The sequence below is a fragment of the Melopsittacus undulatus genome, chromosome 7, assembly GCF_012275295.1.
Source record: "Melopsittacus undulatus isolate bMelUnd1 chromosome 7, bMelUnd1.mat.Z, whole genome shotgun sequence".
Taxonomy (NCBI): Eukaryota; Metazoa; Chordata; class Aves; order Psittaciformes; family Psittaculidae; genus Melopsittacus; species Melopsittacus undulatus.
In genome coordinates, this window is record NC_047533.1 from 9,743,455 (window position 1) to 9,761,990 (window position 18,536).

The following is an 18,536-nucleotide window of genomic DNA, read 5'->3' on the forward strand; positions in this document are numbered from 1 at the left end:
AGCAACTGACCTATGCTGGTTTATGTTTCAGCTGCAGAAAATTACTTGCAAAAAAGGCTGAAAAGTCATTTTGAAATGAAAACCTGTGTTCTGCATCTTAACTTTTTGGTCTTGTTGGGTTTTTTTTCCAAGTAGTGGGGAATATCATGCAGCTTGCTTATATACTCATGAACATGCAAAGCCTAATGTGCCTACAAGTGTTTTTTAGAGTCTTTCTTCTTCCACTTATTTTTAAAGGTGATCAGCTGTGGAAAGCAGAATAATATCCTGGTTTGTTTCAGTGAGATGGATGTAAATATGAGTGAAAAATGCTTTTAGTTGGGAACTCTAAGCAGTATTTTACTCATTCTTTTGTAGGATTTTGTAGCTCTCAATTGATGTTATTTTATGTAGAGCATACACAGTAGTGTCATGGTTACTCTTATGCCTTACAGGTTTGAATAGTGTAAAGGATACTTTTTGGAACAAGACAATTCTACAGTGTTACTGCTGTGTAGGAAAGCAGTTGTGATAGAGAAATGAACAGAAAAATAAGTCAGTGCTTTTGTCGTGGTTTAATCCCCTGGTAGCTTAAATTAGATGCAAAAGAATTCACCTAGAGTTATCAAAACATTAACATTTTGCATGGTGAATCTTAGACTACCTGTGAAGCTCATTCTAAATGGCAAAACAGGTATAACTCAAAGTGGTTGTTATGAATCCTCACGTCTCAGCAAGTGACATGTGAGAGCCAGAAGGATGGGCTCAGTAGCTCTCTCTGCACTCTGTATCCTGTCCCATTTACAGAGCTTTCAGTGCACTTGTGTCCTTGGTTGTTCCCAGGCAGTGTGCATCTGCAGGTATCTTTCTCTTTCCACTGCCTCTATTTAAAATATGGGTACTATTCTGTAAGAGAATTCTGTGATGATTGTGTTAGGTTATAAGCAGTTCTCATTTTTGCCATGGCAAAATACTTTCTGAAGATTTGTCCTTATTGTCAGATTTGTCCTGAAGATTCCCTTATTTGTCCCTGGCTGTTGTCCATGGTTCATCACCCTGTCCCAGTTATGCTGTCCTGTGCTTCTGGTCTGTGCTGCTCTTCCCCCTAGGCATTTTCCATTCTGTTATTGGAGTTCCAAGCCCCAGACTGCAAGTAGCCTTTGATAATATTCATAGCCTGAAGGAGGAAGAGGTTATGTATTCTATTACTTGTAGCGCTTTAATGCCCTTTTGAATTGAGGGTAGACATCCAGTTGCCAGGCATCCAGCCCTTAGTAATAGGACATACTTGATGAAGTTAATAGGATCTTAAACATAGTCAACAAAAATAAGCTAGAACGAATAAGGTCATAGGTCCTGAATGGTTACACTGTTAAATAAAATTACTTAACTGTATTTCCTTGTCACTGCTGTTTTTCTCCTAATCAGATGGTGAGGGACTGGATATTCACTTTTTTCATTCTTTTCTCTTTCCCATCAGTTGCCTGTCATAGATTTGAAAAATTATTTGAATAATTTTAGATAATAATCACATCTGACTTCAACTGTTCAGCATTTCAAGGTGACTATATTTTTGGAATACCTAAGGTTTTTCTTGCATTGCTTCTCAGGTAAAATACTTCTTGGTGAAGAAGAAGGTTTGGAGGATGATCCTGAAACCCGTTCAGATGTCAGCACTGCATCGTTTGCAGGTAGCTGGCTTTCCAGCAGTGCAGTCAGCCCTTGTTATATTACAAACCCATTATTTTATTGCTTTGTCTAAAATATAAAAGTGATATGTTAACAGTCACTGGGAAGTGGGCAGACACTCAAAAGAGAGGCTGGCAAAACTGAAACCATAAATACTTCTGGGTTTAAAACATATGCTTACCTAATAAAGTTGACTGCCTGGGTTGGTTTTTTTAATCAATAGGCTGTCCTATTGAACTACTGGTATAGCTGGAATGACATTTTACAGATGTTCATTTCCCTGCCTCTAGTTTAACCGTTTAGTTATATGCTTTCTTTAGCCTAGTTTAATGTATGGCTTAGTATGCGGTGTCCGTATCAACTGAAACACAGGTTTAAACACTTTATTGACTCATAAATGTCTGTGTTTTGCAGCTTCTATGAAGAGTGAGATAACCAGTGAACTAGCTTCTTCATCAGGTGTATCAACAGCTGGGCCAGTAGGGAGTTCAGCTGATCCTACTGGACATGATATCATCACTGAGCAGCCACGTTCCCAACATACATTGCAGTCAGACTCTGTAGACCTCTCAAGCTGTGATTTGACAAGTACAGCTACTGAAGGTGAAGAAGATGATGTTCTTAGTCGAAGCTCCAGCCAGATCAGTGCTGTCCAGTCAGATCCCACTATGGACCTGAATGATGGTACACAAGCTTCCTCACCAGTTAGTGATAGCTCTCAGACTACTACAGAAGGTCCAGACTCTGCTGTAACCCCTTCGGACAGTTCTGAAATTGTAAGTGTGCAACGGGCAGAGGGGGGATCCCCTTCTACTGAGGGGCTCGACATGTCTCAGAGCTCTTCCATGGAGGGCCCAGACTTGGATTCATCTACTTATTCGTCTTCTACTTTTCCATCCTCAGCTAGTAACAATGGAAAGGTCAGCAGCTCGCACCTCTATTGGAGAGCTTGACCTCCTTTTAACACTTTCACTTAAAAACTGCAAAGCTGTAATCAGTGTGTTCCCTGGGTAGGTCATATGAGGGCATTAACCAATGGTCACTCACTGGAGGAATGTCAATATCAAAGGCTTGGCGTAAATATATCCTCTTAGTAGCCTGCCCTTCATTTTGTATAGGTATATTAATAATTATTTTGATGCAGGAGGACTAATGGAAGTGTTAAAGGGTGAACAGTCTATTTGGAATGACAGAGGAATATTTTTGGAACCTAATGCTTCACATTGTCTCCTGCCTATGCTTTTTCAGTTGGCAACACAACTCTTTTTTTTTATCCTTTTATGCCATCATAATGATTTCTCCTGTACTGAACATTACTGCATGATTTACTCATGTAGCAGTTGCATATTTAATAAACACCTAAAATGTGCATACAGTATAGGTATTTTAATAAATTTCCCTCAAGCAAGTGTGAAGTTGTAACAAAACCAGCAAAACTGAAATTCCTGGGAGCAAGAGCAGAAAATGTGAAAAAGGGGAATGCTTAAAATTTCTTAAGTTTTGTTTTTCAAAGATTATAAAAAATTTGACTGAAGTTTGCTGATAGTAAGTTTGGAAGAGTAATAATCTCTTACCACTACAAAAAATGATAAATCAACAATTATGATAGGCACATAGAATCATAGAACAGTTAAGGTTGGAAAGAACCTTAAGATCATCTAGTTTCAGCTCCCCTGCCGTGGGCAGGGACACCTCTCACTAGACCATGTCACCTGAGACTGTGTCCAGTCTGGTCTTGAACGCTGCCAGGGATGGAGCATTTACCACTTCTTTGGGCAACCTGTTGTAGCACCTGACCACCTTCACAGTAAATAACTTCTTCCTAATGCTCCTGCAACTGTGAGGATTTAGGAACAAAAGGAGTGATGAAGAATGCTCAGTCTCTGAATTAAGTGTAGGCAGTGCAGATACTAAAGTGAGAAGGTATTTATTGACAGGTTGTTTTTATTGACAGTTTACATACTTTTTGCAAACAGTAATTACAAGTAGCATTATTTTTTTGTAATTGACAGACTAAGTGGTTGTCCCAGTTACACATACACAGCTTTTTAAGGAACAATTTCCAGGTGCTTATAAAGGCAAGAAGTAACTAAAAAAGTATTTTGTCTTCGGGTAAATTGAAAATGAAAAAAGTTTTTTACTTGGTCTCTTATTATTGTATTGCCTTTTATGCTTATTTTTCCATCTACATACTGCATATATATTACATTGGTACCAAGGGTCAAACTGCTGGAAGTGTCCATTTTAGTAGTCTGGTTCAAAGTGAAGGGTTTAAAATGTATTTGAGTTTACTAGTCCTTTTTTGTCCTACGCAGTGTGTTCTCAGTTTGACTTTACATATCCAAGACAAGTGAGTTTATGGGACAATTTGACAGCAAGGGATAAGTTCAGTTTGTGACAGTAAAGGTGTTGGTCATGATTTTTAACTGTTGAGATAGAGGGACAGTTGTGTTTGGAATAAGGGAGCAAGGAGAGCTGCAGGGGAAGCAAGTGTTGTGACTTTCTTCCTGTTAATATTCAAGCTTATGGCACAAGTGGGAGGCTTTCAGATGTAACCATGGCCTCAAATAGCCCAGGTGTCGAAGGAGGACAGGAACTGCTTTATAGCCTGCATGCAGCTGTACACTAATATTTATCAGGCTCATAATTTGCTTTCAAATTATTTCTAGATGACTAACACTGCATGTTTGAGATTTGGTGTTGTGTGTTAAGCTATTTTAAGTCTTGTCCTCATATTGTGTAGGTTTTAGAGGGTGCTGAAGGACAGTATTCTGGAATGCAAATTGGGCAGCTGCAGGATGAGGAAGATGAAGCTGCAAATATTCTCCAAGATGATTCAGCAGAGTCTTTCAGAAATTCTTCTATTGGTATGTAGGTAAATTGGGGTTGGGGTCAGGCTGGCACAGAGCTGGTTACATGTTTAAGGCAGGTGTTACAGGTGCATCTGCTGTCTGATTTCCAGGGGAATGAAGACTCATGTAATGGATGTGAAAAGCATAACTAGATTGAAATGTGAAACAAGGAATATATTTCAGTACTTCTAAGGAATCACTTGTTTTGATCGCTGCTAATTTATTTTTCATGTTTTTGTAATTAGGTTAAATTAAAGTGCTTTTAATTTGCATCTGAAATGTTATTTCATGGGTTACCTTTTTCTAAAGCTCTTCAACAGCCTCACCTGTTGAAAACAACAAGCCATAGTAGGCAGCCTTCGGATAGCAGCGTAGATAGATTTCCATCAAAAGAAGATGCAGCAGATCCTGGTGATCACGAAAATAAGGTGAGAAGTAGTCAGTCATCTGTTTTAAAGTCTAAAACAACTAAGTTGAGAAAAAAGATATGACAATTATGATTATGTAAATTTGTGGTAAATGTGGGTAGCCTATGTGCCTGGGCACTTTGTTATAGGTCAAAATAACTAAGGTTAAATAGTAAATCTGAGTTACGATCTGAATTTCATGTGACATAGGGTTAAATACACAAGTGATATCTTGAATGCAATCACAAAGCCAAAGCAGAACACAAACTGCCAAGAACACAAACCCCTTTTGTGTGTGCATTAGTAGGGTACACTAATGCTTTATCATCTGAAATATCTTTGTGCTGGTTGCTAGCTGTGTAAGGAACTTCATGATCTTGCCAGAAGTTATGAAGTCTCATTCTCTGAGCCTCTCTTTCTGTGGAGAGGCTCATACCATTCCAACCACAGGTTACTGATTTCCTCTTGCAGTTTTCTGACTTGAGCTTTAACCAACTTGGGTATTAATTGCTTCTCATACAAAGTTTCCAAAGATCTTTTTTTGTCACCAGAAAGTGGTTTATGAGACTTCAGATGCAAACAGCACATCTAGGTAATCCAGCAAATTAATGGAATTATTGTTGTTTCTGTGATTATTGTTGTTTCTGTGATTAAGTTAAACCAATTCTGATACTGGATCCAAACTTCCCCAAAACATTACATTTTAAGGCTTTTTTTTACATTTGTATTAGACACATTTTGCATTACTGCACATCTGCAAATGTATAAAGGTTGTATTTCTAAATCCTGTGCTTAATATTTTATTTAAATTGAAGATTAATTTTTATCTATATAAATATTGTGATTTGCCTTTGCTAGCCCTCCAGGGTAAAGGGAGACATAGGACACTATACGGATGGGGATTATGCACCTTTAGTGCACTGCGTTAGACTTCTGTCGGCCTCTTTCCTACTTACTGGGGAGAAAGGAGGTAAGTTTTCTGTTCCACTCATTGTTTCCTTGTGCTTCATAATGTGCAAAGTCAAAAATGGGATTAGTTTACTCTGGGTTTTAATCTCACTTTATTAGAGATTTCAGGGGTAGGGTTTTCTGTGGCAGTCCTGATTTGAATGATAGCACCAGCATACAGGAAAATCTGAAACCACTTAAACTGTGCAATTTTTCAAGGAATCTTGAACCATTTGGCATCTAAAAAAGTATTATGGTAACTTAACCTGTGAGTCAAATACTTAATTGCATTTACAATTTGTAAATTCTAATGAGACTTAACCTGGGGGGCTATGATGGATTATAGATTGTCTTCACAGCTTCATACAATCTAATATCAGTATTTCTTTTTATCAGCTTTGACTGCCCATTTTGTCCACTATCAATACTTGAGCAAGGAAGCTATTTTGAGTTGCAGTTCATTTTGTAGAAGCTTCTAAAACAAGTTCAGAAGAATATAGTTCTTTCAAGTACTTGTCTTATTATTTTTACAGTTGATTTTGTTTGCAATGCTTAATGTGTTTTAATGAAAACAAGACTAAATGCATTTTTTTTTTTTAGCTTTATCACTCTGTTGTGTTTGAATTCTGTATTGATTTTTCTGAATTCAGAGGGAATGCTGTTGTATCAGTTTGTGTTTTGAAAATGTAACTTTATTCTAAAAGATTCAGCTGGAATAAAGCAGAGAATCGATACAAGGTTTTCAAAGACCTATGTGAAATCTCAAGTTGAACTATTTTCTCCACTTTTAACATCTTGCAGCATTTGAACAAACAAGTTAGTGTGGCTATTTTTCATGTGAGATGGTCAAAGAGGCTTTTTGAGGGTACATGATGTTGGAGGAGGCAACTGGGGCTCAAAAGAAGAAATATGTACCTTTCTAGCATAGTAATGAAATGTCAGTGGGGATTTTCCAGGAAGCCTTTGTGGCATACACTGCTGCTTCAGTCTTTTTTCACTGGGAAGTCCATGTCACAGGCATGTGTGTATGTGTCATTATGTAAGACTGAAATGAGCATTTAAGGGGAAAAGAACAAACATATTTTCTAAATTATTACTTGTTCATGTACCCTACTAATGTAGTGTTGGAAAGAGAGCGTAATAGCTGTATTCTTAGAGACGAAGGAAGCGAGGTGGTAGTGTGTGTATTAGTTTGGTGTGTTGTCTTTTTTCAAACAAACAAAAAGGCCGTGTACAACTGCTGCCTCTGATCAGCTGGAACTACTTGCTCTGCCTTCACTTTTTTCTATCCAGGCAAACTATTTATGTAATACAGAGTTATTAATTAACCTAAAACAATTCATGAAGCTTTTAAATACCCCCTGGGTTTGTTTTCTTCTCCCCAGCTTTAGTTCCTGATAGAGATGTGAGAGTCAGTGTAAAAGCCTTGGCAGTAAGTTGTGTTGGAGCAGCTGTTGCACTTCACCCTGAGTCTTTCTTCAGCAAGCTGTATAAAACACCTCTTGAAGCAATGGGAGAAGAGTATGGTATGTTGCAGTTCACCTGTTCCATTTTAGTAATGTTTGAGTTTTTAAATACATGAGGCAGCACTAAGTATTGCACCAGTATTGCTATAAACATGCTGTCTGAACACTATTTTTGCTTTTAATAAAAATGAAGTCTCGTTGAATAAGCTTATATAGCTTCTGACAAGATGAAGCTATTTTAGTACAACCACTATACAGAAGCAGTTTGTTTTTCTTAAAACAGTTTCTTCTAATTTATTTCAGGCCAACTTATAAATGGTTTCTAAGCCACTAGGTTAATTTTTATAAATGCTGCAATATGATCATCAGGGACCTGGAATGGTCAACTGCTTTGATACCGATAGTTGCAAAGGTGCAGTGTTAACCAAAACTCTTCTTAGATTTCCCCAGAGCAGTTTGTGTACAATTGAAATAAACTGCTTATGTTTTTATATGTAATCACTGGACTGGATGGTGTGAATGATCTGTAGGTTACATCCAAGGGTAGAACCAAGGCAGGCATATTGTGAGTATGCTGATACTGATTGTACAGGAAACGATACCTCCACTGAAACATTTTTAGGGATCAGTTAAGTCTAAGACTAGTATTTTTAAAATAAAGTAGTTGTAACTTTATTTTCTTAGAGGAGCAGTATGTATCAGATATTCTGAACTACATTGACCACGGAGATCCCCAGATCAGAGGAGCCACTGCCATTCTGTGTGGAACAATTGTCAACTCTATTCTAATTAAATCTCGCTTTGATGTGGAAAAATGGCTAATAAATGTCAGAAGCTCAACAGGTAACAGTTTGTTTTAAGGGTGGGTTTTGTTTTGTTTTGGGTTTTTTTATGTACCCAAAATTTTGTTTCATTGCTCTAAATTCTCTCTTTATTAGGAAATCTCTTTTCCTTGGTAGACTGCATACCTCTGTTACAGAAAACACTGAAAGACGAGTCCTCTGTTACATGCAAACTGGCTTGTACAGCTGTGAAGGTAAGCAGAACTAGCAATTTATTTGCACCATCACAGGGGTGTTATTTGTTGACTATGATCCTGCTATGCTCAGGTGTATGAACGCAGAGCAAAAAATTACTTCTTCCCCATGAACTTCATTGTAGAAAACATGAATTCAGGCACAGAAGTGGAGGAACAAACAGCTGGACAATTATGCTGGTTAGATCATGTAGCAGTATAATAATGACATTTCTAGTTATAAATGTACTGGTTTGAGCTGTACTGTTACATTAATCAACAATAGGATAAGTCCATTAGGTAGGATATCTAGCCTGAAGAAGGAAGTGTGATCATGTAACATTTGGTTGTAGCCTGTATTTGGAGAACAAAAATTTGGTGTGAGAAATGGCAATAAAATAGTGATGATTTCCTCAAATAATAATTTTTAAAAGTGAGGAAAGTCTCAGGAAAGCAAGGTTTTCAAAACGGGTAAAAAAATCCATTGAACCATTGTTAAAATAGAGATGGGAGCTGAGCTGGTGAGTGGAACTTAGAGTGTGTGAATTTTATTTTTGTAACAAAATCTGTGGAAGGTGTTGTGTGAAAAAGCAGAGGAATGGAGTGAGCTTTTCCCTGAGGAATTTTCCAAAGAAGTAGAGCAAGAAGGATGAATTCCAGGCCAAGGGAAAATAGTTCACTAAGGAGAGGCACAGGGTGGCCGACTGTGTTGTAGCTTATAGGTCAGCAAGGCAAATCGTAGCTTTTAGTAAAATCCAGATACTGTATGGAAAGTATGATTTCATGTGCTAAGAGGAGGGATCTGTGATGCCACTGAGGGAAGGAAATCCAGTTACTTAAATTATGCTATCTTTTTTAACATTCTGTTCAGTGATCTTATTGCTTAAATATAGTGTGCTTATTTATGGTTACACTTGTGATTATGGCTTTTTGCAAGACTTTGAATTGTTCAGCTATGGCAATTTATATTAGTCAACTTTGACTTGTTCTTTCCCTCAGCGTACAATGTAGCCTGACTTCATACCTTTCAGCAGAAATGTTCTAAAGCATTTTGAGTTCTTAATCCCTGAAAAAGAAAGTACTTTTTTATGTAGCTAAAGATGACATAGTATAGAGTTCTGCAGCTTTTTCCAGGTATCATACATTGTCCATATAGTTGAACAGCCATTAAAATGTGGAGGTCTGACTGTTTCAAAAACTTTGGAAATCAGAGCTAGGTGTCTAAAAATACTCTATGGAAATTTGGAGAGAGTGTTTTTGAACAGATAAGAACTAATGGTGCTTGTGATGGTTAAGTGCTATATTAGACCTTTACTCTTTGAACGATTTTCCTCTGATCTCTAAGGCTTGTGTTCCTCTCTGAAGTTTAAATTCAGCATTGGGTTTGAGCAATTCACATGGAGCTGTTGTCCTAGCCTCACAAAGTACTTGGCTCTGGAACTGTCTCCCAGAAATTAAGCAATAAGTTTTTCTAGTATTCTTAATAAAACTGACTTTTCTGACTCACTTACATACTTTGATTCAGAGAACCTCTCGTGTAATGTAATTGAAAGTTGTTTTGTCTTTTCAGCATTGCATCATGAGCCTATGCAGTAGCAGTTACAGTGAACTAGGTTTACAGTTAATTGTTGATCTTCTTACACTGAAGAATAGCTCCTACTGGCTAGTAAGGACAGAACTTCTGGAAACACTTGCAGAGGTAGATTTTCGGTAAGTGTTCATAGTTTTCCGTGGGTGTTTTAGCTTCAGTGCAAAGATGCTGTGCATGGGAAACTGGAAGCATAATGGAGCAGTTTCTTCTGAAACATTAACAAGTTTCACTAAAGTAAGTGAGATCAGTCATTTGTCTCAGGGATATATGAATTCCTTTGTCAATTTACTACTGACTTCGCTACCAAGCCCAATCCTTGTAACACTATTGGAGTTTCTAATTAAGTGGTCTCTTTATCAAGTCTTGATTGGAGAGACACCATATAATCTCAAAACTCACTTGGATTTCATGTTTAGTTGTGCCCATTTTTCATAGGAAAAATCCCTGAGTTATTCTCCATTAATGTCAGCTCTCTTCTGTTGCTTGGTTTCTGTTATACTGAAAGGACTATGACTTGACTTACTTTTCTTGCATTCCCTCATTGTCTACAGGTTTTTCCAAGCTGAAAGACAAAATATGTTTGTGTGAAAATTTTTCAAGCTGTCCTTAGTCATACAAAATTGAACTCTTTTCTGAATAGTGATGTTAGGAATGTGTTACTGTCTTTTCAAAACTGTCTGATTTTTCCCTGTGGAGATGGGGAAGAGGAGGGAGGAAAAACCCAAACCAATTACAATCACAATGTGTAAATTACCTTTTTTAACTAAAGAAAAGTAATTCTTCTATTGCACTGGCCAGATAGTAGTTTAGCAAATAGCTTACCTTTTCGAAAGGTAGCAAAAAGTTTGTTTTACTTCTTACAGTTTCCCTGCAGTGATGTGTTTAAAAAAATAAACAAAAAAGCTCTTCAGAGAACTAAAGGGAGAAATAACATTTAATGTTAACTAATGTACCCTAAATTCTGCTTTACTGTAGGTTAGTCAGCTTCTTGGAAGGAAGAACTGAGAGCTTGCACAGAGGTGTTCATCATTATACTGGTGTAAGTAAATTATTCAGTAAGTGTATTGTGTTTCTGGATGAAGGTACAGTGCAATTTCAGCTCTTCATGTTTTGAATTCTAAACATCAGTTTCTAAACACTGATAGTTGTTGCAAGTATGTTTTGTTTGCAAGTATGAGTCTCAAAGCTCATGCTCTGAAACTTGTTACAATTGGGAAGATACTTTACTACTGAGATTCAAGTATCTTGGTGTTCTCTGGTTTGTGTGTGGCTTTGCTGTGTTGTTTTTCTAGACTTCAAAAAAGTTTTGGCATTTATGTATTTAAATGGTGTATTTGGCAATGTTAAGGTAAAGATGATCTTACCGACTTGGATGACAGATGAAATCTCGCTAGTTAACTATCTTTTAACAATCATGTCAACTGATGAAAATGTTGAATGAATTTTACTGTGCTAACTTCCTTTCTAGCTACTAAAACTTCAGGAGAGAGTGCTTAATGATGTTGTGATATGTCTGCTTGGAGATGAAGATCCAAGAGTGAGACATGTAGCTGCAGCCTCATTAGTGAGGTATATATGTCTTTTTTTCTTCTTTCCTTTAAAAAAGAACTTTAGAAAGGTACTTCTGTGTTACTGTGTACCTGTAACTGAACTAATCCCTTGGTGGTTTTATATTTTTGTTTAAATGAGGGATGGGAGACAAATGCAGCCTTGTGGTACTTAGAACATGCATCATTCTGAATCATCAGGCAATTGTACTTGGCTCTTTAATAGCATTGCAATTATATTTAACTGTATTACATTCTGAGGGTCACTTTCAACTTCAAGTTTGTTTTCTGCATGCTGAAGTGATTTGAGCAGTATCCTGACAGTAGTCATTTGGCTTAAACTGTTGCAGTTCTACTGAGTTGTCTGAACTCCCATTGTACTTCCCACATGGTTGTAAGTGGTGTAGCTTAAAACTTTCAGGCTAACTGATGATAGTACAGTAGCTAATCTTCTTTAACAAGCTGCTGTTTTCTGTACCCTACTACAGTTATAATTGCCGCACCAAATACTAAGTATTAGTTAGTAGTTTATTGATGTGAATTCAGGGGCTCAATTTTTATGTTTAAAGAAGTTGGGAGTATGTATTACTGGATTTTTGGAATATTTTATTGTCAGAGGAGTCTCTTTCCTATTTTTTCAGATTATTAATTGCTGTGTAATTCCTAATTGCAGAAACAGCTCAGTAGAGAAGTAGAATCATAGAATCATAGAATAGTTAGGGTTGGAAAGGACCTTAAGATCATCCAGTTCCAACCTCCCTGCCATGGGCAGGGACACTTCACACTAAACCATGTCACCCAAGGCTCTGTCCAACCTGGCCTTGAAAGCCACCAGAGATGGAGCATTCACAACCTCCCTGGGCGACCCATTCCAGTGCCTCACCACCCTCAGTAAAGAATTTCTTCCTTATATCCAAACTAAACTTCCCCTGTTTACATTTTAACATGTTACCCCTTATGCTGTCACTACAGTCCCTAATGAAGAGTCCCTCCCCAGCATCCTTGTAGGTCCCCTTCAGACACTGAAAGGCTGCTATGAGGCCTCCATGCAGCCTTCTCTTCTCCAGGCTGAACAGTCCCAGCTTTCTCAGCCTGTCTTCATACAGGAGGTGCTCCAGTCTCTTGATCATCCTTGTGGCCTCCTGGACCTATTCCAACAGTTCCATGTCCTTTTATGTTGAGGACACCAGAACTGTACACAATACTGCAAGTGAGGTCTCACAAGAGCAGAGCAGAGGGGCAGGATCACCTCCTTTGAGTAATTCAGTGTTGCATCATAGTTAACATTTGTTGTTTTTACTCATGGATTTGATTTTTGAAATGGAGTTACTTTATCTGACTGGTAGCAAGTTGGAGTTTTTCCGTATCTTCAGGCTGACTTAGTGACAGCACATGTGTTAAGGTTGGAAAAGACTTAGCTGCCAAAGAACGTTGCTCCAAGCTTGCAGAAGCCCCTTGAAACATCCCATGTGGGCGTTCAGTTGAAATACTGGCAGAGCAATGTCTACAGAAAACATCTACCATACTTTTTTTGTTGTCTAAGTTGAAATGTTTTTCAAGAAGACTGAGTCTTGTATGTTTTAAGTTTCACTGCATAGAAATCAGATGGTGAAGAATTGGCCTTTTCGAGGAGAAATTAGTTTTTTAGTTGACACAGATATCTGTAGGAAAGACAGGGAAACACAGAGAAGTGTCATTGCAGTGTGTATAGGTAGGTGTGTTTATAAATGCTTGGGTTTTTTTTAATGACCATATATCGGGTTTTGCCCTGATTTGTGCTCCTTGGTTAAAATGAAGACCTGTTTTTAAGCTACATTATACAATACCAGTTTTAGTAACAGCTTTTATAATTTGATCCCTAATTGGTGTGTGCAGCTTTCTGAACTGTATATTAAATGTATTTTAAATTGTATATTAAATAATTTCTGATTAGTACTTTTTGATAATTATCTTTAAGGCTTGTTCCAAAGCTGTTTTATAACTGCGATCAAGGGCAGGCTGATCCAGTTGTGGCAGTAGCAAGAGACCAAAGCAGTGTTTACCTGAAGCTCCTAATGCATGAAACACAGCCTCCATCTCACTTTGCAGTGAGCACCATCACCAGGTATGTTGCATGTGTCTTGGCTTGCCCTAGAAGGAACATGGACCCAAATTTCAATTTGTAATGCCTAGAAGCATAATTAAATCCTGCAAATCCATGTGCTTATGAATTATTTTTCCAGTCTGTAGGAGCATCATGAAACAGACTCGTGTTTAAAGAATAAACTAGTGTGTGAGTTACTAATGATGTGCTCACATATTGGTCATAGGGAGTCATTGTTCTGTGAAAAATTTTTATCTTCATCCAGAAGTCACCCTTATTTGTCCAATAAGTTGCACAAGTGCAGCATTGTAAGCTAATTCTATGTAAACATTTTTATCCTTTAGGTATGTTGTTTGATCCAGATTTCTAACTCTTCAAATCCTGTTCAATGATTGTGGTTGCAGAAGTCTATACTGCCTGTATAACTTGAAAATAAATTCTGATAGGGTGATCTTGTTGCTGCATTTTTGCAGCCAACTATACTTTCCTAAGCTCTTCTATTTAGATGTTCTTTTCTTACAGACAGTATGAGTCGCATATATTTATGGGGGCTCTTTGCCTCTATCAGCTTGTAGTACAAGATTTTAAGTATGTACCTTTTCCATACATGGTTTTGATTGTGTCACTTAAGATTTATCTACTGTAGTATGGAAACGATAGAACTTATGGACAGTGTTATTTCAGATGCAAAACAGTTTTTCTACAGCAGTAATCCAAAGGTTGTGAACATGCAAAAATGTTATATGGATTTGAGCAAGAGCAGACTGATGTTGAATTGGTGATCTCTAGAGCATCTATTTAAGTATTGAGATTCTGGTCTGCTGTTTCTGTTTGCTAATAAAAAGATTTGATTTATAAATTAAATTGCTTTTGCTAGTAGAGAAGCAAAAATATTAAAATAAGGTGGTATTTGGAATGTTCTTGGATTTTGTATTTTATAAGCAGTCTATAAAATAATAGTAATTTAAGCCATGATTTTTGAGCTGTTTTTAAGTACGTGTTTTAGTAGTGTAAATGTTTTTATTTCAGAACATATAGAGGTTACAGCATGCTGCAAAGTCCGACTGATGTCACTATGGAAAATAATCTCTCAAGGGTTATTGCAGCAATTTCCCATGCATTGACAATATCCACTACAAGAGCACTTACGGTGAGTTTTATTAGTTGTTGTAGCAGCTGACCTTTTCTTCCTCAGTTGCTTTATTTTTTGTTTCCTAGCTATATTTGTACCTGTATCTTTGGTACTATGGCAGTAGCAAGGCTATTATATTTAATTCTCACTCTTCAGATACTTTGTTGTTGTTGCAAACTCTTCCACTGATGAAACTGATTCAGTTCTTGGTGTTAACTTTTCAGTTTGGCTGCTGTGAAGCTTTGTGTCTTCTCTCCACAACATTTCCGGTCTGCACCTGGAGTATGGGATGGCACTGTGGGTATGTTAGCAGATAAGAACTTTATAAAGAAGAGTATGACATCAGGTTGCTTTTAAAAATACTAAGTGTCAGCATTTTTTCATCTCTGGAATCACAGCACATATCACAGGGATTGGCTGCAGCCACTGTAATAGATACATACATATGGTCAGTATCTATCAAAGTAAGTAATAGGAAAAAATTCCATGCTTTTGAAAAATGTCTGTCATTAGGATATTGTCTTGTAGTATCTCTCTAAAATCAGAACGTGATCATTTTCACCTTGATCTCATGTTTATGTTGAAGAACAGTTGTAAAGGAAGTTGCTTCATAGTTGCTTTTATAACTTTATCAGTTATAAAAGCATCAGATCAGCTATAAAAGCATTATTATAGAAGTATCAGATGCTTTCTCTATTTGGCACACTGAATAGGAACAGCAGATGAGATAGCCAGTACTTAAGTGGTATGTATTTAATACATGATAGCCCCAAAATACTTAGATTCTCAAGGGTTTCTTCAGTTGGCAACAGTTTTCTTCAGTAACTACAGTTGGCAGCTCTAAAGCTTTGATCTTGCCTCTGATTATCAATGTGCTGAGCTGTAAAGCTAGCTGCTGAAGGTATGCATGTGCAGAGCTGTTTGCTTTTTAAATAGATGTAACATGATTTTTGTCAATTTTTTTTTTTTACTCTTGTCATATCTCTATTATTTTATTTTTCCTGGTATCCTTAAACTCTATTGCAAAATATGATCTTGTTTTAAAGCAAAACCTCAAAACCCAGCAGCTGTCCTACAGCTGCTGTTCTTGTTGGGGTGCCCTTTTATCCCTAGCTGGCCATAAGTGTAGCATACTTTCTATATGCATTCTAAAAGATGTCTTGTGAGCTATAGGTCCAGTTTTAACAACTGAAGTAGGTTAGGATGTGAGCAGTGCTTAGCTGGAAAACAAAATCAATGCAGATTGCAACAATGTGTCTTCTGCTCTATCCAGCCTAGAAAAATGCTGATTTTTAAGATGCATCACTGATGTAATGACAGCCTTTGCTCTTTCCTCTAATTCCTTTTTTTACATATTTTTGGCCCGTGTTTGTACTAATTTAGGTTGTAACTTTATTTTTGTGCAGCAAGACACATTATATAATTCTGTGTAGTAAGAATATGATAACATGGATAATAACATGAGAATTTTGGCAGAATCCTTTTTTGTCTTAAGAATTCACAATATTTGAACTGTTGCATTCCAACTGTGTACAACTCAACATGGATTCATTCATGGGTTTTTAACTTTATAGCAAACAACACTTACCTATGAAAATATATATTAAAAAAAGGAAGACACTGTAATTACCTGTGTAGTTTTGTCACAATAATAGCTCTACTTAGTGTAAATTCATTTTCTGAGGTTGCTCTGAGTGTGTTAGACTAGAGTGACCACATTGGAGATTATTTTTTTAATCAAAAAAGAAAAAAATCCCTTTATTTAGAGGTTGCATCAGATCCTTTCCTGAAAGAAAGTCAGTAATATCGAGCAAGCCTTACAGCTTTGAAATGATGCGTGTAATCCATACAGTATTCTGACAAACATCTTATTACACTGCAATACTATAGCTTGTCTTCCATCCCTAACTTGCCTGTGTGGAAGTCTTGACTTCGAGGTAGTTCAGGACCATACTGGTTAGCAATGAAGTGCAGAATTCTTTCGTTCATCAGTAGATGTCACTAACAGCTTTGGCATTTGCTATTTAAAAAAAATAGTAGTGGCTCTTTAAGAAGATGAAGTATTGATAGGTCTCTGCTGTAAATTGCTTAAGTCCTAGTTGAATGTGTTTCTGTAGTTTACTTAACTGTTGGTTTTCGTAAGACTTTAAACTTAACAAAAAGGGGGAGAAAAAGGTCATAACATTCCAATATTAAACTTCCAGTGATTCCCAGCCAAGTCCTTCAGATGAAACTCAAAAGGGCTGCACCATTGGAATGGCCGGCATGGTCCTGTCTCTCCTTTCATCAGCATGGTTCCCACTGGACCTCTCTGCACATCAGGATGCTTTGATTTTGACTGGAAACTTGCTTGCAGGTAAGGCAGAACTAGGAAAGTAGGATTATTCTGATATTTTTACTATTAGCATTAGAAGGTCTGTATTGTACCCTGTTTTGATCTCACAGAGCAAAATACTTGCAAGACAAAACAGAAGAAATAAAGAAGAAAATTCTTGCACCCAGGACGTTTGAAAAGATACTGCCTCGAAGTGGCAAATTTCTTCTTAGTTGCTAAAGGGGACTATGCAGGATGCTTAGTACAGGCTGGGTACAAAAGGTTAACTTTCTTTGCTGTTTAGTACTATGCATCTACTGCTGGTTTTGAAAATGCAGGCTCTCTCTATTTGAATTTGTGTTCATATAGAGAGGATAACCATACATGTCTCTAAAATTTTCTGATACTTAATTCCGAGGTTTTTATCTTAATTTTCTGTAAATAATGTGATTTATATTGCAGCAAGTGCTCCCAGGTGCTTAAAGAATCCCTGGAGTGCTGAAGATGATTCAAACCAAGGTGCTGCAAAGCAGGAGGAACCCTGGCCAGCTTTAGCAGATCGATCTCTTGTTACCTTAGTAGAACAGCTTTTTTCTCACCTACTGAAAGTCATTAATATCTGTGCACATGTAATGGATGATGTTGCTCCTGGCCCAGCAGTAAAGGTATGTATTAAAAATAAATTGTGTGATGTAAATACTGCTGTGGTAAAGACCTCTTAATTTTAGAGTTAATATGGGTAACTATCTCATCTCATACCTTGATAATATGACTCCATTATGGGTAGGAAAGCAAATAACATGAAAAGAACGTGCATATCATTCTTCCACGTAACATATTTTTCCCTAGTTCTGCAGTGTTTGTAATATGACCTTAATTTTTGAACCTTTTATTCCTGCTGAATTCACCTGAAACATTAATTTGATGAGGTGTGTATATAGCAAATAGAGTCAACATTTGTTGACTTCTGGCTTTGTTGGCTGGCTGTAATGCATTGAGCTCATTTGGGGCTGAAAACAACTCTTTTATTTTTTGAATATCCTGCAAAGTATCTTGACTTCTAAAACAGCTGCTGTGAGGTACTTCTGGCTTTGGGTTTTTGTTTTGGCTTCTTTTGATGCGTCTACATTTTGAGACTTGACTGGTGCCTGTAAAGCAGTGTTATTAGGATTAGTAATTTCTTCATATTTTGAAAATGTGAGAGTATTTTTTGATGCCTGTTGTGGTTTAAAACCCAGGTAGTAAAAATAACTGTTACACCTGAAACCAGGACAGTGCTTTTTGTCTGGAATGAAAAGAAACTTTAGTCATTGAGTTTTGATTCCATCTCATTGACCTACACTGAAGTTCAGAGGTAGAGAATACAGTGAAGTTCTTCCTTTACACCCAGGAAATCCATGTCCTGAACCTGAGAGTTGAGACAATTTTAACTGTCAGTCAAATAATGGGAAGTTTAGACAGAAGATGAATACACTTACATTTTTGTAGGAAAAGAAAAGCTACTTGTGCATGT

General features: G+C 37.1%; 1 protein-coding gene across 1 annotated transcript in view; it reads left to right on the forward strand.

The window, feature by feature from the left end:
* HTT (huntingtin) overlaps positions 1-18,536 on the forward strand; it is a 78,045-nt gene that overhangs the window by 20,080 nt on the left and 39,429 nt on the right. The window contains exons 11-26 of the mRNA XM_034064580.1: positions 1,590-1,670; positions 2,083-2,444; positions 4,412-4,535; positions 4,830-4,948; positions 5,786-5,897; positions 7,261-7,401; positions 8,026-8,184; positions 8,280-8,377; positions 9,927-10,066; positions 10,923-10,986; positions 11,416-11,516; positions 13,452-13,598; positions 14,607-14,727; positions 14,934-15,014; positions 16,924-17,065; positions 17,486-17,688. Coding sequence (XP_033920471.1) covers positions 1,590-1,670; positions 2,083-2,444; positions 4,412-4,535; positions 4,830-4,948; positions 5,786-5,897; positions 7,261-7,401; positions 8,026-8,184; positions 8,280-8,377; positions 9,927-10,066; positions 10,923-10,986; positions 11,416-11,516; positions 13,452-13,598; positions 14,607-14,727; positions 14,934-15,014; positions 16,924-17,065; positions 17,486-17,688 — 2,195 coding nt within the window. The remainder of the gene's footprint in view (positions 1-1,589; positions 1,671-2,082; positions 2,445-4,411; positions 4,536-4,829; positions 4,949-5,785; positions 5,898-7,260; positions 7,402-8,025; positions 8,185-8,279; positions 8,378-9,926; positions 10,067-10,922; positions 10,987-11,415; positions 11,517-13,451; positions 13,599-14,606; positions 14,728-14,933; positions 15,015-16,923; positions 17,066-17,485; positions 17,689-18,536) is intronic.